The 23476-nt window shown below is 61.3% G+C and overlaps 9 protein-coding genes across 9 annotated transcripts; 4 read left to right on the top strand and 5 right to left on the bottom strand.

The window, feature by feature from the left end:
• Positions 1 to 34: 34 nt before the first annotated feature.
• PAN0_016d5259 (uncharacterized protein) lies at positions 35 to 922 on the top strand (the record flags this gene model as incomplete). Its single annotated transcript, XM_014799200.1, has 1 exon — positions 35 to 922. One exon carries the CDS (start codon positions 35 to 37, stop codon positions 920 to 922), a length of 888 nt encoding a protein of 295 aa, XP_014654686.1.
• Positions 923 to 1074: 152 nt separating this feature from the next.
• PAN0_016c5258 (alpha/beta-hydrolase) lies at positions 1075 to 2133 on the bottom strand (the record flags this gene model as incomplete). Its single annotated transcript, XM_014799199.1, has 1 exon — positions 1075 to 2133. The coding sequence occupies one exon, from the start codon at positions 2131 to 2133 to the stop codon at positions 1075 to 1077; it is 1059 nt and encodes a 352-aa protein (XP_014654685.1).
• Positions 2134 to 2730: 597 nt separating this feature from the next.
• Positions 2731 to 4461, bottom strand: PAN0_016c5257 (thyroid receptor-interacting protein 13; the record flags this gene model as incomplete). The annotated part of the gene is made up of 2 exons (XM_014799198.1): positions 2731 to 4171; positions 4451 to 4461. The coding sequence occupies 2 exons, from the start codon at positions 4459 to 4461 to the stop codon at positions 2731 to 2733; spliced, it is 1452 nt and encodes a 483-aa protein (XP_014654684.1).
• Positions 4462 to 8205: 3744 nt separating this feature from the next.
• Positions 8206 to 10849, bottom strand: PAN0_016c5256 (uncharacterized protein; the record flags this gene model as incomplete). Its single annotated transcript, XM_014799197.1, has 4 exons — positions 8206 to 8618; positions 9047 to 9248; positions 10170 to 10271; positions 10418 to 10849. 4 exons carry the CDS (start codon positions 10847 to 10849, stop codon positions 8206 to 8208), a joined length of 1149 nt encoding a protein of 382 aa, XP_014654683.1.
• A 76-nt stretch (positions 10850 to 10925) lies between these two features.
• On the bottom strand, positions 10926 to 11386 carry PAN0_016c5255 (uncharacterized protein; the record flags this gene model as incomplete). Its single annotated transcript, XM_014799196.1, has 2 exons — positions 10926 to 11105; positions 11189 to 11386. The coding sequence occupies 2 exons, from the start codon at positions 11384 to 11386 to the stop codon at positions 10926 to 10928; spliced, it is 378 nt and encodes a 125-aa protein (XP_014654682.1).
• A 443-nt stretch (positions 11387 to 11829) lies between these two features.
• On the top strand, positions 11830 to 13006 carry PAN0_016d5254 (uncharacterized protein; the record flags this gene model as incomplete). The annotated part of the gene is made up of 4 exons (XM_014799195.1): positions 11830 to 11910; positions 12004 to 12018; positions 12391 to 12630; positions 12791 to 13006. 4 exons carry the CDS (start codon positions 11830 to 11832, stop codon positions 13004 to 13006), a joined length of 552 nt encoding a protein of 183 aa, XP_014654681.1.
• A 318-nt stretch (positions 13007 to 13324) lies between these two features.
• Positions 13325 to 15355, top strand: PAN0_016d5253 (uncharacterized protein; the record flags this gene model as incomplete). Its single annotated transcript, XM_014799194.1, has 1 exon — positions 13325 to 15355. The coding sequence occupies one exon, from the start codon at positions 13325 to 13327 to the stop codon at positions 15353 to 15355; it is 2031 nt and encodes a 676-aa protein (XP_014654680.1).
• A 286-nt stretch (positions 15356 to 15641) lies between these two features.
• PAN0_016c5252 (uncharacterized protein) lies at positions 15642 to 18968 on the bottom strand (the record flags this gene model as incomplete). Its single annotated transcript, XM_014799193.1, has 4 exons — positions 15642 to 17525; positions 17799 to 17844; positions 18206 to 18262; positions 18664 to 18968. 4 exons carry the CDS (start codon positions 18966 to 18968, stop codon positions 15642 to 15644), a joined length of 2292 nt encoding a protein of 763 aa, XP_014654679.1.
• An 865-nt stretch (positions 18969 to 19833) lies between these two features.
• Positions 19834 to 23346, top strand: PAN0_016d5251 (PHD finger and BAH domain protein; the record flags this gene model as incomplete). Its single annotated transcript, XM_014799192.1, has 1 exon — positions 19834 to 23346. The coding sequence occupies one exon, from the start codon at positions 19834 to 19836 to the stop codon at positions 23344 to 23346; it is 3513 nt and encodes a 1170-aa protein (XP_014654678.1).
• Positions 23347 to 23476: the final 130 nt, after the last annotated feature.

Raw genomic sequence — 23476 nt, 5'->3', positions numbered from 1 at the left:
GTCTGTCAGCTTGTGCTTGCCATCCACCATCACGATGCTCGCCGCCGTTCTTGCACCGCTCGCCGCCGTGAATGCGCGCTTGGCGCAACCGGTGCACGCCACGCTGTACCCCTTCCCGCTCGCCACCACGCTGCACGCCCTGCGCGTCGCGCTCGCCTACCGCGGCCTATGTGCTGCCTTCACCGCGCGCCGTCGGGCGGAGGGCAAGACCGCTGCTGAGCTGCGCGTCTCGTGGCTGCGCGATCTGGCCGGCTTCCTCGTGATGGCGTGGGGCGGCAGCTTCCTCGCCAACCACATCCTCGGCCAAATCCCGGGCCAGCTACTCGCCGCATGGCCGTGGGCCAACTACATCTCGGTGTACCTGGCCGTGACGTTGGCCCTCAGCGTTGCACCGGCTCCTTCGGCAAAGTTGCTGGATCTCACGCTGCCCGTGCTCGACGGTGCGACGCGAACAGCCGCCACGTACGGCGGCATCAACATGGTGCTCAACCACGCCAACCCGGCCGCGAGGAACAGTCTGCTGCTCCAGGTGATCGTCGCCACCGTCTCGGCGTGCGGAGGCGGCATCTCGGCGTTCACGCTCAACGTCTTCGATCCGCTCGGATGGTCGCTGTCCACACCGCCGTTCTTGAACGCAACGTCGCTGGTGCAGTTGACCGACATTGTGGCTCCGGCTCTGGCGGCAGCGGTGTTTGGCGTGCTGACGCTCAGCCATCCGTCGTACGCGAGCGTGCTTGCGCACATTCACCACAAACCCGCCGCGCTGCTCAGCCACGACGGAGGCAAGGCGGTCATCTCGCTTGTCATTGGTTCGTGCTTCTTCGTGCGCGCCATCGTGATGCACGTTCTCACCCCCGCCCCCGCTCCCGCGCGCCCCATTGCTGCCAACAAGGCCATCCGCAGCGCCGCCAAGAAAAACTGAACCCCGCCAATCCGCCACGACCAAGGCGCTGCGTGCGAAACCTCCGGTGAAACGTCCAGTGAAACCATGTACGAGTGCGAAAGAGAATGCGATTGCGGAATCCATCAATCATCAACAAAAATCCGTGTATGTGCAGGAGAGCGGTGAAGAAACTAGTTGCGCTGGGCGGCGATGGCGTCGGCGAAAGCCTTTTCGAGGATGGCGTTGACCTGGTCTGCGATCTGGTTTCCAAGCGCATGGCCGGCGTTGGGGAACTCGTGGAAGTCGGCGCTGGGCAGCTTGTCGCGCAGGTACGCCGAGTTGCGCGGATCCACGAGAAAGTCGGTATCGCCCGTGAGGATCGAGATCTTGGGCACCGCCGTGTCGATGCGCTCCAGGTCGGCGTCGGGGATGTAGTGCGTCACGGCCGCCTTCATCTGGCTGACAGCACCGTGGAGCTGCTGTCGAATGGTAAAAGCGTATCGCCACTTGAACATGTCGTACAGCACCTCGCGGTTGGTCCTTGATGCATCCTTTTCGCTCTTCTCGGCCAGCCACGACTCGGGGAAGAGCGTCGAGATGAGGCGGTTGAGACGGTACTGTTCGCTGTCGAAGCCGAGCGTACGACCCGCCAGCACACGCGCGAGCGAGGTTAATCCGTAGGTGGGCGTGTGGAATCGCTTGCCCGGTGCAGTCGAGATGAGCGTGAGCGAGGCGAGTAACTCGGGTCGCTGACGAGCCATTTCCAACGCGATCATGCCGCCCATCGAAACACCGGCAACGTGCACATTGCGCTCACCCGTCCATCCCACCTGCTCCAACACCTCAAACGTATCCACCGCCATATCCGACGTCTTGTACCACCCCGCCGGCGTCTCGGAATTGCCCACGCCGCGGTTGTCAAACACCAGGCACGAGTAGCGCTCGTCGCGCGCCAGATGGTCTACCTGCGGCAACCATCCAAAGCTGGTGTTGTTGAGCCCCATGACAAAGGCCACCTTGATCGCGCCCTTGCCGTGCACCTCGTAGTACACCTTGAAGCCATCCTGGGTGCGCTTGGCGACACCCGCTCGGCCCTTGCCAATCACCACGTGGCCTTTGCGCTCCACCGTGGCCGGGTTGAACACGGTCGGGAAGTACGCCTCGCCCGCCTCGGCCTTGGCGCGGTCCAGATCGTGCTGCGTTGCGCCGTCGAAGGCCGCGCCGATCGGAAGCAGTGCCTCGGTAGCCATGGTGTTCTACGTGGATGCGTTGCTCCGGGAGTTAGAGAGAGTGTGTGTATGCGATCCTGGTTCCAAAAAGACGAGAGCAGACGCTGTTCCAGAGGTCCGAAGAGAAACGAGGGAAAGAGAGACGGGTCCAGGAAACGATGGAATAAGAGAGGGGAGAGGATGGATGAGAGTCGGGACGATGGTGACGCAAGCCCGGCGAGAAGAGCTGGCTCTTGGTTGCTCAGTAGCGCTTGCTACATGCGGTGCGACAGAGTTCGCTGCATTGCCGGTGGTCGTCCACCCTGACTCTCTTTCACGCGCTCCACGGGCATTGCCGCCACCAAGCGCGAGAGAGTTTAAGGGCTGAGACAGGACCGTGGGTGTGCGTGCATGTGCGACGCTTCGGTTTCCTTTTTCGGTACCTAATTCAGGACCCTTTTTTACCTTTTCTTTTTCGGTTGCCCACAAACGGCTCAACTCTTACTCATATTCCGGAGAACCCTTGCATCCCCGCACCGGGCCGTCTCCACACGACCACTGCCACTGCCCCTGTATGCAATGTAAAAATGGCGATGGATGGATAAAGAAGCATCGTACAAGTACACCACGACGTGTGGTTCAAAGGCGCGTCTCGCTGGCGCCATCTTGGTCGTCGAGCCCCGCGTTGAAGTCGTCCACGGCGAGGGTCATGGCTTGGAGCCAAACGCTGCACTCGATGGGTGCCTGAGCCATGCCGATGTGGTGCGCGTGCGCCAGCACGGGAAGACGGCGCAGCGATCGGCCCGACATGCCCTTGCAGCTCTTCGCCAGCTCGAGCAGCTGGAACGCGGGCGAGCCGGGCTCGAGATCGCCGTGGCGCTGCGCACGCTCGGCGTGTGCAAAGGGGGGCAGCTCGGCGTGTGCCACGAGCCCAACGCGCATGAGCTCGCGCATACAGCTCTCGAGAATCCAGTAGATGGCCTGGGCTGGCGGCAGGCCGACGTACTGCTTGATGTCGGCGCGGTCGATAAAGGCGTTGTCGATGGACTCGCTCATGTTGGACGTGGTCATGATGAGCACGTTTTTGCGGTGCTTGAGCTTGTCGAGCTGCGTGAGGAGCGCATTGACGACGCGAATCGCATCTGTAGGCTCGCTTCCCGAGGCGGCGGCGCTGCGTGCGGCAGTGAGCGACTCGACCTCGTCGATCAACACCACCACAAACGCATCGTCGTCATCCACCATCTCGGTGATCATGCTGAACAGCCGCTGCACCAACTTGCCCGACTCGGAGAACCACTTGGAAAACAGCGAGTGGCTGTTGATCTCGACGAGCTTGCCGTGCGAGTAGCGATGCGCAAGACGGATGGCGAGCTTCTGCGCCAGCGCCTTGCACAGGCTCGTCTTGCCCGTACCCGGCGGGCCGTGCAGCAGCACCACGCGGTTCCACGAGACCAGGTTAAAGTCGACACTCGCATCCGAGAACAGCAGCGTCGTATAGATGTAGTTGAGCAGCTTCGCCTTGATGTCGTCCTCGTACACCAGGCTGTCCCACACGCCGTCGAGGCTGCGATTGGGCAGCTCGGAGACGCTCGCCGCCGTCGTTTCGTCGCCCTCGTCCGAGCCCGGATCGGCGGCGGAGAACTCGTCGACAATGTCGCTGCTCGACGGTTGGTAGACGTGGATGTCCAGCCTGGCCTGTGCGATTGGTATTGACCCGGTCGCAGCTCGTGCGCCTGCTTCTGCGATGCGAATGCGGTCCACGTTGGCCGAGAGGAACGCCGAGTCACTCCAGCTGGCCACCTCGCTCTCCGCCTCGAGCGTAGTGCAGTGCGCGGTGAGGAAAGCCTTGATCTCGGACCGCGTGTTCTCATCGCTCGCTGTGGAGCTCGGCCGTAACCGCACCTCGACGTGGACAGGCACGCTGCTGCTGGGTATCGAGGTGTTTGCCGAAAAGCGTGGGAGTGCCTTGGATTCAGTCTGCATGGCCGAAGCTGCCCTCGTATCCGAGCTGCGCGTGTTGTCGTCCTGTCCCTTTGCTGCGATCGTCGTGCCGATGTCTCCTAGCGTCCTTCTGCGCTTGCTGGCGTGCACAAAGATAGTGTGATGAGGTGGTCAGAAATAGAGGCCGCTCCCTCGTCTGCATGTAAGCTTTCTTCCGCGGCCATGTTCGACAACCAACACTTTCGAGCTCAAAAGACCAACACGAGCTCTGGTCACGTGGCACGCGATGTCTTTTCGCGACTCGATGATGGTGTGAGACAAAAAGCTGTAACACTCATCAGAAAAAAAAAGGCCGCAGCTCTCGGCAGCCACATCGAGATCGTCGCTGCTTGAAACCAAGACTTCCCGGCCGCTTGACCTGTCGAGCATGCTGACGATCGGGTGAGGCCACACCAATTGCATCTGCATCCGAAACTATGGATCACTCCGCTCGGGGCACGCCGCGTGCGACCATATGGGGCCTGATTGTGGCGATGCTCTACGATCTTGGCTCACGTCGGCAATCGTGGATGACCATAGACAGAGCTGGGCTGACAATCGTGTGCAATTCACAGTGCGTCCCGGGTGACATTTTCCGACACAATTGAGTGTCGCTGAGCTGGATGGTCGCTGCAAGCGGCACACAGCCTCTCGGTGCCATACGGTGTCCACGCGGCGACACCCAGTGTGCCGTCATGGCAAGGCTCGGCGGACGATAGCTTCCGTATGCAGCACACCGGCCCGCTCTCTCTTGTTCTCGTGTATAGTCAGGCAACGTGGATCCCTTTGAGCGGTTCCACGTCGACACCTGCTGCGGCGCTCGGCGCTGCGGGCGATGAATTCAACGTGCAGAAAAGACCAGGTGAGACATGCTGTGCTCTGCAGCTGCAACGGGGTACCGTCGAGGTTGCCGCAGACTACCGTATGCTCAGTTTTCGCCCTGTCTGCGATTGCATGCATGCGGTGGTGTGCGCAGTCACTCGGCAACTTGCCAACCCCATGCTGGGCGTACAGGGATTAGCTCGTCCATGCCTTTCCGACCCTGCATCGCGGGCCGCTCGGCTGCTTCTGCCAAGCACGATACATACACCGCCCGCCCTGCTTTGTGCCTATCGCTGTCGCCTGTGCGACCTTTTCGGCATTGCATTCCGCTTGCCGTTTCACGCTTGTCGTCGCTGTCTGGCTCTGAGCGGCAACCTTGTCGCTCAACTCACGCGATAAGCCGAGCTTGGTTGTCTCGGCCAGCACGCTTGGCTCCATCATGGCCCGCGATGTTCGGCTCTAAGCTGCGACTACAACCGTGATGGCAGTCAAGCCCTCTTGCTTTCGAACGGCGCGCATGAGCGGCCATAAGGTCCCCCTGACTCTCGGCAGCAGCGCGGGGGAGGGTGACTCTATCGCATGCTGAGCCAGGATCGGCACAAAAAATTCTAGGGGGCCTCGGCGCGCAGCAGCCGAACTTGTGGACGTGGGTGAGCAGACGGCACCATGTCATACCGCACAGCAGGCTGCACACTCGGCAGCAGCATTGTTGGGCCTATTCGAGCATCGCCGCAGCCGAGAAGAAAAAGCACACACGCCACGGGAAGCCGTTCGGAAAGCGAGGCGAGCTTTGCGGGCCGCCTCGCGATCGCCAGCCCTGTGAAATGCAGCCACCAAGCGGCTTGCCTTTTGTCGCTGGTTTGTCCGTTCGGCAGCTGTTCTCCGTCGTAAGCGTGCCTGAACTAGTTGCCATTCGAAGCGATGATAGTGTGCAACGGCAGCTGTTGCAGCCGAACACTCTAGACGGGCTAGAGGCGAGTGCACAGCACCCACACGAGGCTACGGTAGCCAGGCTTGGTGGCAGGCGACAACGTCAAACAGATCGTCCGTAGACGTACAGTATGCAGCGGGCTGCACCCAGCTGATGGACCATCTCGAATGGTACCGTCCGCCTCGCACCCAGGATCCGTATGTAAGCTCAGTCAAGGCCGGCTTGCCGACCGAGCGCCACGCATGGCCGGCAATTGCTCTCGATCAATGGCCAGACCTCCGACGACCCCAATCTACAGAGTACAGTATTGTAAAGAGTGCGCGCCTCGCCATCTTTGCGGATCGGAGGGGCGAACGGAGTGTCAAGTGGGCAGAGGGGCAGCTGAACCAGACCGTTGGCAACTCAGCTGGCACGGGAGTGGGCTGTAGGAATCAACCGGCCCCTTTACAGGTGTAGAGTGGAAATGCCAGTCACGCCATTGAATAGCGTCCTGGTTTCGAGAGCCGATGAAAGACCCAGCCGACAGATGTGCAGGACGCGAACTTGAGCGGCAAGGGAGCGCTAGGCACCGTGGAGAGGCTGCGAGGCGAGCGGGGCTCAAAAGTATGCCAGGGCCGAAACGTAAAAAACCAAGCCCGCTCGCCAAGTCGGCCGTGGTCCAGGGCTGGGACGGCTGGCCGAGCAAGCGCGTGTCGCCCCGCCAGGAGCGATGGTTGTGAGGTCGGAGCTGGAAGCTGCCTTCATGCTCGCTTTGGTGCAACAGGGGTCTGTACAACCTTGACACGGCGACCCGAATTCGGCTGGATGCGAAACCGAGCTCGTCGAGCGAGATGGCGACCATGGCTTTGCTCTTGTCCCTCGTCGGCCGCCCTCCTCTGAGTTTTACCGGATCGAATTGACGAACACACCTGAGCCGAGGTGCAAGGTCGACGGCTACGACAGCGCGGTTCCGATTCCGCCGTACAAACCACCGAGGCGGTCTGGTCCTATTTTCGCGGCGACTCGATGTGAACATCGAATAGGATCCTCCTCTAGTCGCACTGCAACAAGTCTCGAGAAGTTTAGTCGTCCTGGCGAAGCGATCTGAGCGTTTGGTTCCCGTGGGATCCTATTGTAACAATAAAGTGATCTGGAGTGTGCACAGCGGATCCGACGGAGCCACCGAGCCGATCGTAGCTCAGCTATGCCTAGTGCCGAAAGAGGTCGCTTCACACTGGGCGCTCTTCACTACGACACCTGGATGCAGCGAGGCGGCGATGATCAACAACTCGGCTGTCCGTATCCTGAGGTGGAAAGGCGTGATGCTTACTGTCATGGCCGGCCAAGCAGCTTGGCGCGCTCCGCGGGAAAGCGGACGACGGGCTTGAGTCGGCCGATGCAAAAACAAGAAGCAGGTCGGATTTGTTGAGCCAGGAATCTACCGTTGGGGCTCAGCTTGCGACTGCCAGCCTGGCTCATCTGCAAAGTGGTCCGAGGCGGAGCAAAAAAATGCGCCCTAATTGAGCACGGGATCTGAACCCGCGTTGACTGGCTGCAGCTAGCAAAAATCGAAGAAATACAGAAAAAGTCAGACGGCAATTCAGGTCTCCGCCAATGTTGTGCCTGCTTTCCCCTGTCTCGAATCTTTTTGGCCTGTTTCTCGCTCAGGCGAGCTCCGTTTGTTATGAATGATGGCGGGATGCTTTTGGTCATGTCGGCCTCGGCTAGCCTTGTCGAAAACCTGCTTTCCCCGCCAAGCATGTGCACCACCGTTCGCCAGCTATCGTAGCAGCAGGCGCCGTAGGCGAGCTTTGGGCGTGCAGTAAAATTCGGGCAAAAGACGCTCCGCCAACGAGTCGCTGCATGTGCAATGCACTGCACTGTTCCAAACAACATTCAAGGTTGTGGGTCACTGCGCTGCACAAAGCCTCTGCAGCTTGCAGTCGAACAATGCACCTTGGTCCTTGCGGGTCCGACGAGGCGCCAGATTTGGTGTGGTACCATTGCTGCCGATGGGCGGAGACCGTCAGTGCAGATGGCTGGATACCCTAGACGGCGAATTCATCCGTCGCTTCCCTGCGATCACGGGCCTCTAAGTTTACGTGCGCCACTCCGTTTCACATCCATCTGATCCCGGGCCCCATCGCGTCGCACTGATTGCAAACCGGTTCCTCGCTTAGAGCATCGCAGGAATGACAGAACGGACAGTCGAGTTGGCCGCACACGCTAACAGTAGCCCTCCGCTGCACTCGCTCCTCCGGCGATCTCCTTTGTCCTCCCATCGGAGCGACTGGTTAGCGGCGACAGAAGGTCCAACTCCGATGTCACACTGGCTGTCTGTGTCAAAGTGGGGCGACCGACCATGGCCCGTATGGGCGGCCACTGCTCGCAATGGTTGCCAACTAGACGCCGCTTGCCTCGGCTGCTCGTCCGCCCTCCTCCATGCCATATCGGTGCATCATGAGCGGCACGGTCAGGCAATGACCCAGTCTATCCTCTGTCGGCATTGCATCGGTCGGTGTGGCCATGGCTAAGCGGGGCTCGGCGGTTGCGAAGGAAAAGGGGCCGGGAGGCGATGCCGTGCACAAAGGCTGACACCAGCACGCGGGCATCCACTCCGGAGAGAGGGCGGCTGGAACGAGGTGTACCACAACACGAGTTGCAGGCCCAGGAGATGCTTGCCGTGTCCCGCTGGCGTGCGTAGCATTCTGGGTGGCAGCGGCAGCCAGAGTTTCGCCGTTGAACCTGGGAAGCCACGAGGGCGGGGCAACGCAACGCAATCTACTGTACTGTAGCGCAGAGGCCAGAGATGGTGCTGCAAATTTCGGACAAAAGATGCAGGCTGCAGCGGCGCGCAATGAGACCACAGCCGCAGCTGCTGCAGCCGTCTGACCATTTGGGTCGCGACCGAGGCTTGGAAAGCGGCATGAAAAAGGCGAGCTGCAAGGTCCCTGAGCCAGCAGTGCGCGATCGAACCTTGGCAACTCAGACGCATAGCACAAAGGGGGCCGCCACCAGCACCACGCATCTCAACGCACCGCCGCCGCCCCCCTGTCTGATGCAGGCGTTTAGAGCAGAGCAGCTCGATCCGGCTCGCTGGATAGGTGGGTCCTGCATTTCCTCTTTCGGGCCTCGCTATCGTCCCACCGTCCCAAGCTTTTGGCTTGAAAGCAAATGACAAGCGCCGGATGCCGAGATGCAATGCAGTATGAACTCTTATTAATACCTCCCCACTGGCCCCACGCTGTGTCATTTCGGAGCGGGCTTCTGCCAGGCGTGGGAGTCGGCAGAGCCGGTGGAACGAGCCTGCTGCGCTGCCGATCCGAGCGGCTTTGATCGCGAGCGATCCAGTGCTCAAGGCAAGGGTCGTCGGCGGATGGCCGACCGAGGTGGCCGTGCAGAAAAAGAAGGGCTTGCCCGCATGGCGAACGCCGTTGGATGCATGCTGCACTCGACACGCGGCTACCAAAAAATGCCAAGCTAGTGGCCGCCTCCGGGCTGCTAAGCAGTGGGTTGCGTCAGTGGTTCGCTCGCCTGCGTGGTGGTGCATCACGCTAAAATTTTTAGCCAGCGGCAACACCCCGTCAGCAATTTCCAATGTCATGCTATGCTGCTGTCTTGGCCGGCGCAGAGGCGAGGCGAGGCGTTGCGTTGCGTTTCCAAATCCACGTCACGCTGCTGGCAGTCCCATGCGTGCCATTGTTGTGAAGGTCATGTTGAAGAGCAACGTATGCCTCGGCTAGCACCGCACCACGCCGGCAATGCTGCTTTGCAATGACGAAAAGAAGCCACGTTGGTGTGATTCCCGTCGCACCCGTCGGTATCATATTCACACGACCACGACGACGCCGCCGCTGAGAACGTTCGCATTCAAGGCCGAATGATAGGCGGGTCCCTTTGCGATGCGAGGCTCGGGCCCCGCTGCCGCTGCGCTTTCATGAAAGCATCAACGCTCGAGCCTCGACATCATCGGCTGCTTCCGCGCGCTGCTTTGGCGCAAGCGAACCAAGAAGCTTTTTTTTTTCACGCCTTGATTGCTTTCGACTACGATTTTTCTTTTGGCTCTTTGTTGGCTTTTGGCTCTGAGGTGTCCCCTTGCCGGGGCTCGAGAGGGCTGGCATGGGTATCGGCTCGCAAGTGTCGCTTCGGGTGTGCGGGCTGAGGGGACCCTTTTGCACCGTCACAACTTTGCAAGCACGCCGCACCCGCAGCTCGCCGGCGTCGTGCGTTTGAAACCCGCCTTGCAGCGATGCACAGACTTGTGACTTTGATGTGAACTCACACGGTCGATCTCTCGCTCGGAACGAGAGACAATTGTTGGCTCGTTGCCAGCTGAGCTGAATCTTGGTCTCAATGAGGCACTCACGGTCGCGCCGCATGCAAAGCAGAGCAGAGCAGGGCAAAGCGAAAGCAATGCAGAGGTGGTGAAAGCTGCTCGGAGCTGCCGTCGAATGGATTCCGTTTTCGCCTGCAGCGGCCACAAAAAGAGGGCTTAGGCACGGGAGGGCGTCGATCGCCATCTGTGCAGCGCCCAATGGCTCGCTTGGGGCGTGATGCCGGCGCGCGCGTGCTTTCAGCTCCACACGCGGCCGAGCCGAATCCAGCCTGACGTACATTTCTTCTCCGCGCCTTGTCTGTTGAGTGTGTCGCCGTGGGTGCGTCTCCGCCTGCCGCTTGAGACTCCGTTGCCGGCTCCGCCTCGGTGGCCACCAACGCTGCCGTTCCATACGGCACAACACAGCGCAGCACAGCCCGGCTCAATGCAATTTGTTGGCTGGTCCGACGTTCCCGTGGGCTCTTGCCGCGCTTGATTAGGTGGAGCGCAACTGAAGCGCAGTCTTGGCCGCTTGCAAGAGCTTGAGCGTGTGATTCGGCCCACGGTGGACGCCGAGACGAGCTTGTTGGATTTGTCTCGATGGCGCTGCCGTCTTGGGTGCCGTCTTGGGGCTTGGACTCAGGCTTGGCCGTTGTTCGCAGCTGCGCTCGAGCCGTGTGGATCTGCATCAGCAGCGCGCGACTCGTCGGGGCGGGTTTTCGAGTTCGCATTGCAGCCCAGTTTTGGTGCCCGCTCCGTGCCTCGCCTGGCACCTCGCTTAACCCAACGCGGGCCCTCGGTGTGCGACTAGTTGGTGAGCAGCAGCGCATTCAAGTTTCCATGATTTCCACTGGGCCTCCACTGCCCTTTGTTCATGTTTGGGATGCCCGGCGCCAGGGAGGCGGCGCGAGTCGAAGCGAGCACGAGGCGAGCTCGACTTGGGTCATGCTTCGACGAGTCAGCTTGCTCGCCTCCTTCGGCGTTCCCCTGCCCGTGCGACGCGTGCAGAGCAAATGCAGATGGGCATCACCTCTCAATGCTTTGAGCCTTTTGAGCCCGTTCAATCATACGGTGGCTCGACAAAGCGATGGAATACTGTAGCCCGCTTCTTGCATGTATGCCTGCGTGACGAGCTGCGGTGGAAGCGCGGGCTCGAGACCGAGACCGGAGACGGGGCCAAAGCTTGCATGCTTTGCAGTCGGATCAGATGCGATTCCGCAATCCAAATTTGAGCCCATCCCAGCGGAAGGAGAAAGCGTCGATTCCATGCGGCTTGGCCGCTTGGCCGCATGGCCGGCTGGTGAGCTAGGGCGAGGGCTGGGGTTGGGGTTGGGGCTGAGGCTGAGGCTTGGCTTGGGCTAGGTGGGCTTTGCGGTTGTGCTGCCGGTGTGCGTCCCCACTGCCTCCCACGGCTGGCGCGCTGGGAAGCTTCAACCGCCCACCAGCTTGGGGGCTCGGCTTTTCCGATTTCACCTCCGCCCGCCCCACCCAGATTTAGGGTCAGCGAGCCCGCGTCCGGCTGCACTGCCGCTGTCATCCAACCCGCCTTCCTACCGTACTTTACGGGATGTAATCACGAAGCTCGTTGCTTTGCCGCTGAGATTCGGCTGGGATCCGCTGCGTGGTGGGCTGATCCCATCACAGCAAGACTGAGCCACCTCAGCAAGCTGAGCCAGCTAGTGAAATGGGGAATCGACGTCGATGGTCGGACATGCTGCTGGTGCCGCCTTCTTTCTTTGCCACATGCCTGGGTGCGGTTGGAACGCCTCGACGCAAATTAGCGAGAGGTGCTGTCAAACCGCGCCGCCCGCTCCCACAGCCAAGCCCCTCCACCCGGGCACGGCACTGCACTGCACTGCACCAGTGCATTTTCGCCCTCATTCAGGCTGTGCCCGCCTGGGTTCGGCGCCCCTTGGATTGGATTCAAGCGTGGCATGCGGGTCACCTCATGCTTTGCTTTGCTTTGCTTTGCCTTGGCTCTCGCCTGTGCCTCGCGTCGGCTGTGCATTGCGTCGGCCAAGGGCGCGGCGCGGCTCATCCATCCACAAGGCCTTCTCGGCACTTTTCTTTGTGTTGGAGTGCAACTTCCGCCGCCGCCAAGTTACCTGTCAACCCGCAGCTGCAGCCGCCGCTCCTCGGCCTCCGCCTCTGCCTCTGCCTCCTCGTTTTGGGTGTTCGCCCTCCTCCGCCTCCTAGCTGCTGCTTTGTGCTGCTGCTCGTGCTGTTGGTGCTGCTGCTGCTGCCCGTTCCGCCTCGGTTGTTCTGATTTGAGTCCTTCTTGCGCCTCACTCCCCACCCCACGCCTGCTGCCACTACTGTCACTGCTGCTACTCCTCCTCCTCCTGCCCAGGCCAGAGCCGCATCCGCCATCAACTGCATCAAGCATCCATCCCCTGCCCGCCCGGCCCCCCTTGCCTCGCTTTCTGGCAAGAACAACTCTTCTTCCCATCTCCTCCCACCTCTCGTGCAACCCACGTTCTCTTCACCCATTCCCTACTCGCCGTCTCTAGCTGTATTCTCCTTCTCTCTCTTACACACACGCACACAAGCCTAGCTGCTAGCTGCTAGCTGCTAGCTCCTCATTTGCTCGCTGCTTGCACCGCACACGCTGCTTCACACACTCGAGCTCCTTGACGGTGCTGCTTCCTCACCTTCTTCCACCAGCCTACCAGACGAGCACCCTACCTCCAACACTTCCGTCTCCAGCAGCCATCTCTCCGTCCAACATCGTCTATCCCAGCGCATCGCCCTCCCGTTCTGCGCTCCCCTTGTCGCCCGTTCGCATCGAGATCTCACCAGAGCGCCTTGCACACTCACGGCCATCTACTCCCGCATCTACGGCGCTCATACCCGCCGTCTACCCTCGCTCCAAAATCAACGCTTTGTAGCCCTTCCTTCCGCACCACACTCAACGCTTTACGGCAGCGCTTGCACCACAGCCATCACTCTTTCGACCGCCTCACCTCTCTGTAGCCGCTCCCTGATTCGGCGTCTACTGTCTTGACCCCATCACCTCCATGTTGGCAGCCTCAACTTTGGCCTGAATCATCCGTCTTCACGGGGTCAGTCCTTTCTGCTCGTGCGAGCGTGACCCTCTCTCAATCGTTCGCGGACAGCTCTGGTAGCCATCCCGTCGCTCAACGGTTGCGCACCTTTACTCGCTTACACCACTCTTGTCCGCCTATCGCCCGACGCTGCCGCCAACCATGGTGTACGTCGCTCCACTTCCCTCGGCGCTGCCTCTGTCGGATGGCCTGCGCAAGGACCTCCCTCGCGACGCCGCCTACTTTGGCAAGGAGAATTGGCCACGAACTCACAAGCAGTCTAAGCACGCTTCCGGCAACAAGCATCAGCAAGACGATTCCATCGTCGCTCCCGTCACCCACGCCCTCCCAGCTGCTTCAGATTCCGACGCCGAGGTCGAACAAGCCACTGCCGCCGCCACCTCCAAGCCTTCCTCAGACGACGCCGACCTCAAGTCGTCTACCTCGGTCAGCGACTGGTGCGCACAAATGGTGTGCTACATTTGGTTCAGCGGCATCGACAGCCACGAGCCCAGCTTCTCGGCTTCGTCGGCCGCCTCGAGTCCCACCACCCGTCCCGGCCGTCTCTCCATCACCAACTCGCCCACCGCCAAGCGTCACTCCAAGAAGCTCAGCCTCGGCAGCCTTTCCGAAGCAGTCTCCTTCTCCGTCCGCGACCTCCACAACGCCGTCGAGGCACACGCCCGGTCCGCCGTCGATGCTGGTAGCCGCTCGCGACCTACCGCCTCGGAGCGATCCAACGACCCGCGCACGCTTCGCCTCTTCCCGCGCCGCCGCTTCACCGACTTTGTGCGCAACATGCTCAACACCACCCAGGTGTCCAAGTCGGTCATCATCCTCGCTCTCCTCTACATTCACCGTCTCAAGTCCAAGAATCCTGGCCTCCGCGGCCAGGACGGCAGCGAGTTCCGCCTGTTTGTCACCGCGCTCATGCTCGCCAACAAGTTCCTCGACGACCACACCTACACCAACAAGACCTGGTCCGAACTCTCGGGCCTCAAGCTCAAGGACGTCACCAAGATGGAGATCGAGTTCTGGCTCGGCCTCTCGTCCAACATCCACGCCTCGGATGCCGACTTCCGCAGCTGGATCGGCACACTCGAGATCCTCGCAGAGCGCCGCCATCTCGCACTCTGCGCCCACGAGGCCGAAAAGGCGCGTCAGACGGCACTCCACCAGCACGGCCTCATCCACTCGACCGCCTCGAAATCGCACCCGTCGGCGTTGCTGCACCCGCACCAAGCACCCGGCCTCTCGGCCATCTACGACGCGCCACGACGCATCGCCAACAACTCGCGCGTGAGCCAGTCGCGATCCTGGTCGCCCGAGGTGGTCGAATCGCGCCATCGCTCGTCACCCACAGCGGCTACGAGCCACCTGAGCCACATGTATGCGGCTGCCGCTGCGCCCGCCCCCGTAGCGGCGCTGGTGCCACGCTTCGAGATGGACGCCGGCGTCCAGGCCATCATGAACCACGCAGGCTACCTCACCCCCGCTGCGTCTTCGGCCGACTGTGCCTCGCGCTCGCTGCATGTGATGCCCAACGGTGTCCAGCAGCCGGTAGCGTCGGTGGGTGGTGGTGCCAAGAGGAGCTATGGTCAGTACGATCAGACCAGCCCGCTGAGCGAGCCCAACTGCTACCAGACGCCCTCGCCCGAACGCAGCACCAAGCGACGCCAGCTCGACGACGAACGTGCGATGCACACGTTCGGCGCGGCGGCTCGCAACTACGGCCTGAGCCCGCCTTTTGCGCAGCCGTGCCCACGCTCGGTGTTTGAGCCGCTGGTCTCGACGCCCAACACGCTGCTGGCGCCGTTTGTGATGCAGCAGCCTGCGGGCGCGGCGGGTGGGATGGCGTGCAAGCCGCATCCGCTCGCGTACTGGCAGCTGGCGGCAGGGTACGACCGGGGCATCCTGGGCGTGCACATGCCTGCGCCCATCGCGTGCCAGAGCGACTACTTCCACTGGCAGCCTGCGCACGATGCGGCCGAGGTGATGGCGATCCGCAAGCCGCTGGCGACGACGACGCCGTACCCGACGCCTCCCATCGATGCCTTTTCGCCGCTCTACGCGGGCTACGCCTCGAAGCAGGCGCTGATGCACGGGTACGCGCAGTATGCGGTGCAAGCGCCGCACGCGCCGTTCAACAATGCCGAGGCGCACTATGTCGACCCGCTGCTGATCCGCTACTGAGTGGCGCGAGAGGGCGGCATTTTCTTGTTTTCCTGACCCGCATTTGATCCCGAAGCACACACACACACACACACACACACACATAGTCGCACACATTAGTTCGTCCGTCCGTATCCACATTTGTACTTTTAAGCAAGCGCAACGCATAGTTCTCGTCATGTAGTCTTTTTGGTCGTCTTGCTTTTCTGTTTGACGCGTGGATGCGGTGGTGGACACGCTCGGAAGCAAGGACATTGCAGGGGGTGAGGATTGAGGATTGGGGGTACGGGGGAAGTGTGGGGACGGGCTAGAGGAGGGTGGCGTTTGCCACGGAGATTCGAGTGTCGGCGACGGTGTGTTTGGCGATTGCGCGTTCGGTTGCGACAAAGATGGCTTCGGAGTCGGGGTCCCAGCAGAGACCGCTAATGTTTGTTGCGCCAGCTGCGATGCCTGTTGGTGGAGCTGATGATGAGGTTGATGTTGAGGTGGGAGACCAATTGAGGAGGTCTGGAAAGTAGTTGGAGCCTCTGGAGGTGGCGATTTGGTCGGACGAGGGACCACGGTCCACCAAGTTGATGGCTCGGTTCCACTCGCGCATAAAGGTGGCATGGATCATTGACCTTCTTTCCCTATCCCTGGCGATTGCATCTTGACCCGTCAATAATCGGAATCGATCGGTATCCACCATACTGGTTGTGAGAGGGATTCTCCGTTCGGACCATGTGCTCGACTCGGGAGCCACAGTGGGTGCTGCAACGCTTTGGACATCTTCAAATGTTACCGTGTCGGCAACGTGAAAGAAGTTTCGATGCTCTGTATAGGCCAGGAACCTTCCGTCGGGTGAGAACTTGACCACTCGTGCTGCTCCACTACCACTGCTACTTGATGCCTGACTTGTCGTGAGCGCTGCTAAACGTCGACTACTGCGTACATCCCATACCGACACAACACCGTCCTGGCTGGCGACTGCGAATTTGCTGCCATCGGGTGACCAGGTGGTGCTAAAACATGCATCGCTAGACGCAGTATACGTGGCCACTTTAACGTGTTCGCCCGACCTCGAAACGCTGTGGATAAAGACATCGGGTGTATCACCCACCGCAATGAGTGTGCGCTGATCGGGCGACAGCGAAGAGTGATTGATGGCGGTGGGGAAGTGCAGCGTGGTGTTGCGCGATAGACCGGGCAGACCCGACTCGATGCGTCCGTCCGCACCCGCGCTCGACTTGGGCGGACGCAGCTTGTACAGCTTGATCGACTGGTCGTTGTTCGAGACCATCACCTTGATGGGTGCGATTGGCGCAATGGCCGATGCGAGGGATGAGGGATTGGAAGAGGTGCGCCGAGCACGCACGGGTGAAGAACGCCGCCATGCCGAGCTGCGATTGACCGAGGCTGGGTCGAAGCCATAGGCGGCCGCGAGCTCTTCAAACACACTCTGGGAGAGTTCGGACTCCATCTGCTCGTCGCCGAAGAGCAGACCGGGACGGGCGTGGTTGGAGGACGAGGACGATGAGGGTTCGTCCCTTGCCCAGGGCGAGTAGGTGTCTTCTGGCACTGCATCCACCACGTCGCGCTTCGAGGCGGTTGGCGAGGCTTCGGGCGCAGCGGATGCAAACGCGCGCGAGGAGGAGGGAGCATTGAGGTCGGGCTGTATGGAGATGGCATTATTGATGGAGCCGCCCGTGGGTGTTCGAAGCAGCCAAGGTGCAGGGGTGCGTTCGGAGCACGACGGATCGAGACGCTGCAGGGACGCCGGATGCAACGGGCGCAGAGCGAGCTCTCCATGCTGCCCACCTGCGGCAAGCAGGCCCGAACCGGTGGTGAGGCAATTTGGCTGAAAGTCGAGGGTGCAGTAGACCGAGGGGGGCTTGAGGGGGTTGGAGAAGTCGGCATGTTCCACCTGGAGACGGCTGACGAAGAGCACGTTGTCCTTGACGCCCGTAGGCTGGAGGAGGTCGCGCAGCTGGAGGTGGTGGATGTTGACGCGCGCCGGGATGATATCCGGCACGGCGTCGATGTGGTGCACGCCGCGTGTCATGATGGGCAGCAGTGCGAATGAGGGCCAAGCACGATGCACCTGCGACCACGACGACGAGGAGGAGGATGCGAGGGGATGAGGGGGGTGATAGCAGCCAGGTGTACCGATGCAGTGGGCGCTCGAGACCTGCATGCACCCTCCTGCAGCCCACTTGAGAGGGTGCGACGCAGGGCCAGTGCACGAAGCCCTTGGCTTTTGGCGCTTTGCTCCACATGACCCACGTCCAAACGCAATTTTAGCTGCAGCCCCGCAACTCGCCGACTCACAACTGGGCATCACCGCGTCATTTCACAAATGGGGGGCGGTTTTTGGAATTTGTTAGACCGTCGCTGCTGTAGACCGTCAAAATTGGCAACGGGGTCCAGCCCTTTGTTTCTCCCCACGTCGTGAGCCCTTTCCAACTTGGCTAACGGCGCCGCGCACCACATCCGAGCTCAGCCCGCCCTGACTCTGCTCTTGTGCCGCACCACTCGGCATAAAAAGGAAAAGAAAAGAAAAGGAAAAGAAAAGAAAAGAAAAAGGAAAAAAAATGATGTCCACAATGGCCAGAAGTCAGAAGGGATTTGCATTGGCGATACCAACCAGCCAAGCCTCTCCATTGTTGCCCTGCAAGCACACGCCGAGGTTCATCATGGCTCAGCCGTCTTGCTCGAGACACAACTCCAGTTGAGCGTGATGAAATGTGGCGAGGTCTGGCATTGGATGAGCTGCGGTCCAACAAAAGAGCAGGGCAATCGCAAGGTTCATCCCATCCCATTCAGCCATCAACCGCCTTCAACGAGTGGCTCTGTCTGACCAAGTGGCAGAGTAGCAAGCATGTATACCAATACCCATACAGGTGATCTTTGAGCTGCGCTGCTTCCTGAGCCATCGGTTGCACGTCGAAGCTAGGCGATGGCAAGGGCAGGGCCCCCCTCACCGGCTCGTGTCAAAATTCGGGCGGCGGTGCGCGCTTTGGCAAGCTTTTGCATTACGGTCCACGCCACGCGGGGCGCGGATGAGTTTGTGAGAGTGTGCAGTGCAGGGCAGTGCGTTGACAAGCCGCTTGTCGAGGGCCGTGTGCCCACAAGGCGCAACGCACAACGCTCTCAAGGCAGGCACCAGCCAGCCTTTCAGAGTCCAAGCTCAGCACAGCACAGCGTAACGCTGCCTTCAACCTTGATCCCGCAATCCCGAGTCGGCCACTCCATCTCTTCTCCTCACCCGAATCACTGCTCGCCATCGCTACGATTCAGCATTGCATCGATCCTCTACCACAGTGCAAGCCATTGCTGCCTCTTGCACTTACTGACCATCCAGGACAGGTACGTTGCAGCTCCTTCTCGCCCGCGTCATCCTCCCGGCAAAGGCCGCAGTGCGATTGTGCGCTCGCTCCCCCTCCTTGATCATCGCGCCGTCTCCTTCCGATCCAGTAGCTGCGTGAAGCCTGCTATCCCCAGTGAGATTACCATGTCCATGATCGGCTGTGTCTGTGCTGTTCTCTTCATCGCGCAGCATCGATGCTCGTTCTGTTGGTACCGTCGGCATCCCCTTCCCCTCTTCGTCCTTTTCGTCCTCGGATCCCCAAGCTCGCCGCACCTGCGAGCGTTGCATCTGCGCTAGGACCGGCTGAGCACACGTGCAAGCACCGTCACACTGCAATGGCGACTGCTGCTTCCTTCAAGAGCGCCATGCTGACCATCCTTTGCCCTTTTTTCTGCACTCGGCCGCCTGCATGCGCAATTCCGCCTTTTTCGCGCTGTTTCTTTTGCGGCGGTGGCCAACGACGTTACGTCCGACATCTGCCATCTGCTTCTCCCGTTCATGTCACTCTGCCCATCCCTCTCTGCCGCTCATCCTCCCCCTCCCCTCCCCTCCCCTTCCCCACCTCAACGTCCGCCGCCGCCGACATCTGACCCACCGCTTCTTCCACCTCGCACACTCACATCGCCTCGTGCACCGCTAGCCCTGTATGCCTTGCACAACTTGCTTCTCGCCTTCCAGCTCCACCCACGTCTAATCTCGCCTTGGCCGTCAGCTACGGCTCGGTGGGCGCATCTGGCTCACGCTCCAAAAAAATTCCGCTTCGCCCCTCACCTTTCTTTCCCCTCCTCACCACCATCCCCAGCGGCAGCTCTCTGGCCCGAGCTTTTCTCCGCCGTCCCTTCGCATCTCCTGGCATCACTCCGCATTCACTTCATCTCCGTTGCGCTCCCATACCTCGTCGCATCCTTTCTTTTTTCCCTCTTTTCTTCTCCGGCTTCTTCCTCTGCGCACAACCTTGTCCTCTTTTTGGCCGGTGGCCTGTGACCTCTGTGCGCGCTCCATGCCGCTCGGACGCACCACCGTCGCATCCCTGCCGCACATCGCATCCTCTCCCCATTCTCATCCCTCCTTCGCGCGTGCACGCCCGTCTGCGCCTTCACCAATCAGCTAGACCCGACTGCATTGGGTCGCATCCACCGTCGTCTCCGCAGTCATGTCGACCTCTTCCCTCGCCGCCACGGGCCTCACCGCCTCCAAATCCGGCCTCCAGCAGCAACAGCAGCAGCAGGCCCTCCTCGATGCCGCACCCTCCACCTCCGCCACAAAGTCCGCCGCTCCCGTCACCCGCGTCGCCATCAGGGACGGCAAGATGATCGGCATCAACGACCACATCTACCTCTCTCCCGCTTGGGCTCCCGGCGCTGGCGAGCCATACATGATCGCCAGAGTCATGGAATTCGTCACCGCCGCCTCCTCTCGCAGCGGCGCTGCCGCCCTCGCCAGCAGCTCCGGCACCTTGCAGGTCCGCGCCAACGTCTTCCTGCGCATGCGCGACATCAGCTTACGCTCCACAAACGACCCGCGTCTGCTCGTCGCAACCATGCACTCGGACGTATTCAGCCTCGAAAACGTACGCGGCATCTGCGAGGTCCGTCATCGCGATCTCATCGGCGCAGGCACCGCTCCCGACGTCACCCAATGGAAGAAGAAGGAGGATCACTTCTACTACTACCAGCTCTACGACAGATACATTCATCGCTTCTACGACGTCGTCCCCACCGAAAAGGTCCAGAACGCTCCTCCAGAAGTCCTCTCCACCCTCCGCATGCGCTACTCCTTTGTAGTCGCAGAGGCCGGCATGATCAACGACCTCACCGACGCCCTCCGAGGTTGCGCCGTCTGCCATCGCTGGGCGTCCGGCCCCGAGTCCGTCCGCTGCGACACTTGCAAAAAGTTCTTCCACATGAAGTGCCTCAACCCACCGCTCGTTTCCAAGCCTGCAAAGGGTTACAGCTGGACCTGCGCTCCTTGCTCCCGCCAGCACGAGCAGCACGTCGAGCACACGCTTCAGAATGGAGGTCAGCTCACCTCCGCCTCGGCTTCGGCTTCGGCCATCGCAATCCCGAGCACATCCAACCCGCCAAGACATCAGATTACCGCGACCGCCAACAAAACTCGCGGCTCATCCCGCGGTCGCGGTCGATCCTCGTATCCGAGAAGAGGCATGGCCGGCCGAGCTGACGACGTGGCCTCAGCCAGCAACACCCCCGACGGCACTCCCGCGCCAGAAAAGTCCTCGGACGACATTCGCGGCACCCGCTGCTTCAACCGCTGGCCCTACCGCTACTTTGGACAACACACCACCGCCATGGACGTGCTCGACCCGCACGATTCTGTCTATCCCATTGCAACAACTCGCCTTGGACCCAAGTATCAGGCCTCGCTCCCCACCTGGGACGAGCAAAAGGAAGCTGGCCTCGGCGTGCACTGCCGAGGCAAAGAAAAGGCCAAGGAGGAAGAGGGCGTTGCTGGTGTCCTACCCGCTGCCGAAGCTTCCGCGGCAACGGCGGCAGAATCTTCCGGAACCCCCGCGCCCACCACCTCCACCACCGTTTCGCACAAGAAGAAGGGCCGCCCTTTCAAGCGCAAGAGAGAAGCGCACGAACGCTCCGATACGCCCACCACCGGCAGCAGCACCCCAGCCATGCCACCCGTCCAACTCCCCGCAGAGCCACCCGAGTTCGAGCGCGGCGGCGACCAGAGCGTCGAGCCCATCTTCCTCCCAGACGCCGCCAAGTCCGACAAGGAGCTCGACGCATACATGCAGGCGGTGCGCGCCCACTTCAAGTCCGTCCCGCCCCACCACGTCGATTTGATCAACCGCGCGCTCATGACCTTCACCCAGAAGCACGGCGATCCAGTGCAGGCGCTCATGGCCATGTCGGCGAGCACGCTCAAGCAGCTGCGCATCACCAACTGGTCCGCAAAGGAGGCCAAGCAGTTCGAGGCCGGCATCGCGCAGGTCAACTCGGATATGAAGCAGCTCAAAAAGTACATCCCCACCAAAAAGGTCTCGGACATCGTGCGCTACTTTGTCGTATGGAAGGTGCAGCGCATCAAGGCGGACCTCGATGCAATGCACGACGCCAAGCCACAGGGTGGGTCCAGGAAGCTTAGCGGTACCAACGGCACGTCGACGCCGGCGCCCAAGCCCACCACCTCGCGCGCCGTGTCGCCCTCGCTCTCGGTGTACGGCGACAGCGAGCCGTCGGGCGCTTCGACTTCGTGCGCCATGTGCTCCACCACCTCGAGTCGCATCTGGTACAAGGGACCCGCTTCGCTCGCCAACCGCGTGCTCTGCGTCAATTGCGGCATCTACTGGCGCAAGTACGCCGCCGAGACGTTCAACCCGGACCTCGTCTCGGTCAACACGCGCAACAAGTCCGGCACCGCCACCGCCGCCAGCACCGCCGCCTCCGAGGACGGTCTGGGTGTGGCGCCGCCGAGCAAGATCTCGCGCACCTCGCGCGATTCCAAGGCCAGCCCGCCTGGTGTTGCCGGCTCGAGCCCTGCGCCGCCATCGGTGCCGCGACCCGAGCCGCTCAAGTGCGTCATGTGCAAGCGCATCGAGCCCAAGAAGAAGCTCGCCCAATGCCGTCAGTGCTCGCTGAGCGTGCACCAGGGCTGCTATGGGCTCACGGACCACGAGATCGAGATGGACGTGTGGATGTGCGATCCGTGCAACAACGAGACGACGCAAGAGGCGGCGCTGCTGCCACGCTGCATCCTCTGCTCGCCAGCGGCGCAGCAAGAGGCGGCGGCCATCTCGGCCAAGCACGCGCTCTCGACCACCGGCGAAAAGGCGCCACGCGGTCGACCCAAGGCAGTGCCCGATTCGGGTGCCGATGGGCTCAAAAGGGAGCCGGGCTTGGCGGCGGCCAAGGCGCCGCTGGGAGCGTTGGATGCGTTTAAGCCGACCGAGTGCAACAACTGGGCGCACGTGCTGTGTGCGGTGTGGATGCCCGAGGTGTTGTTCTCGGACGTTACGCGGCTCAAGCTCGTCGAGAGCTGTGGCAACTTGCCTGGGTGGCGGTACGAAGCCGAGTGTAGTATCTGCCACGATGCGCGCGGTGCGTGCGTGTCGTGCTCGGATCCGCTGTGTCGCAAGACGTTCCACGTGGCGTGTGCGCACAACCACCAGCCGGCGTACACGCTGGGCTTTGAGATCATCCCCGTCAAGAGCACGCGGCGCGACGTGATTGCGACGCTGACGTTCAAGGGCGAATCGGGCCATATGGTTCCGCAGGTGTGGTGCAAGGAGCACAAGGAACTCGCCAAGACCAAGAAGCTCTACGACCTTGCCGAGGTGGATCCCAAGACAGGTCTGACGAGTCTGCAGATGTTTGTGCGCACCAACAAGCATCTCGCCGTACCGGCGGGGACGAACCCGCTGGTGGGAGAGACGACGTATGCGCTTCTGCGCAGAGCCAAGCGCTACGACTCGCTCGTCACTCCCACCGTGGTCAAGGTAGAACCGCCGCAGCCGGGCAGGCAAAAGTCGTGCGCAAAGTGCAGCACGCGCTTCTCGCCGTTTTGGTGGCCACTGCCGGCGGCCGAAACAAGGGTCAAGGATGAAGACGAGGTGGAGACGGGCCCGAGGGTGTGCTGCAACTTTTGCCATGAGACCCACTTTAAGCCCGCCACCCCCGCCGCCGTGTCGTTGTAGAACAAGCGCATTGCAGTACAATCTCACCTCTTACGCTGCTGTCTGTTTGAGAGGACAATTTCGGCCGATGAGGGGGTGTGGTTGGTGAGGAGGAAAAGACAAGATGGCGTGCATCTGAAGAACAGCATGC

This window comes from Moesziomyces antarcticus, assembly GCF_000747765.1.
Source record: "Moesziomyces antarcticus DNA, scaffold: scaffold_v10016, strain JCM 10317, whole genome shotgun sequence".
In the NCBI taxonomy this organism is placed as follows: domain Eukaryota; kingdom Fungi; phylum Basidiomycota; class Ustilaginomycetes; order Ustilaginales; family Ustilaginaceae; genus Moesziomyces; species Moesziomyces antarcticus.
Note: the sequence above shows the minus strand (reverse complement) of the source record. Positions and strands in the feature narration are given on the sequence as shown.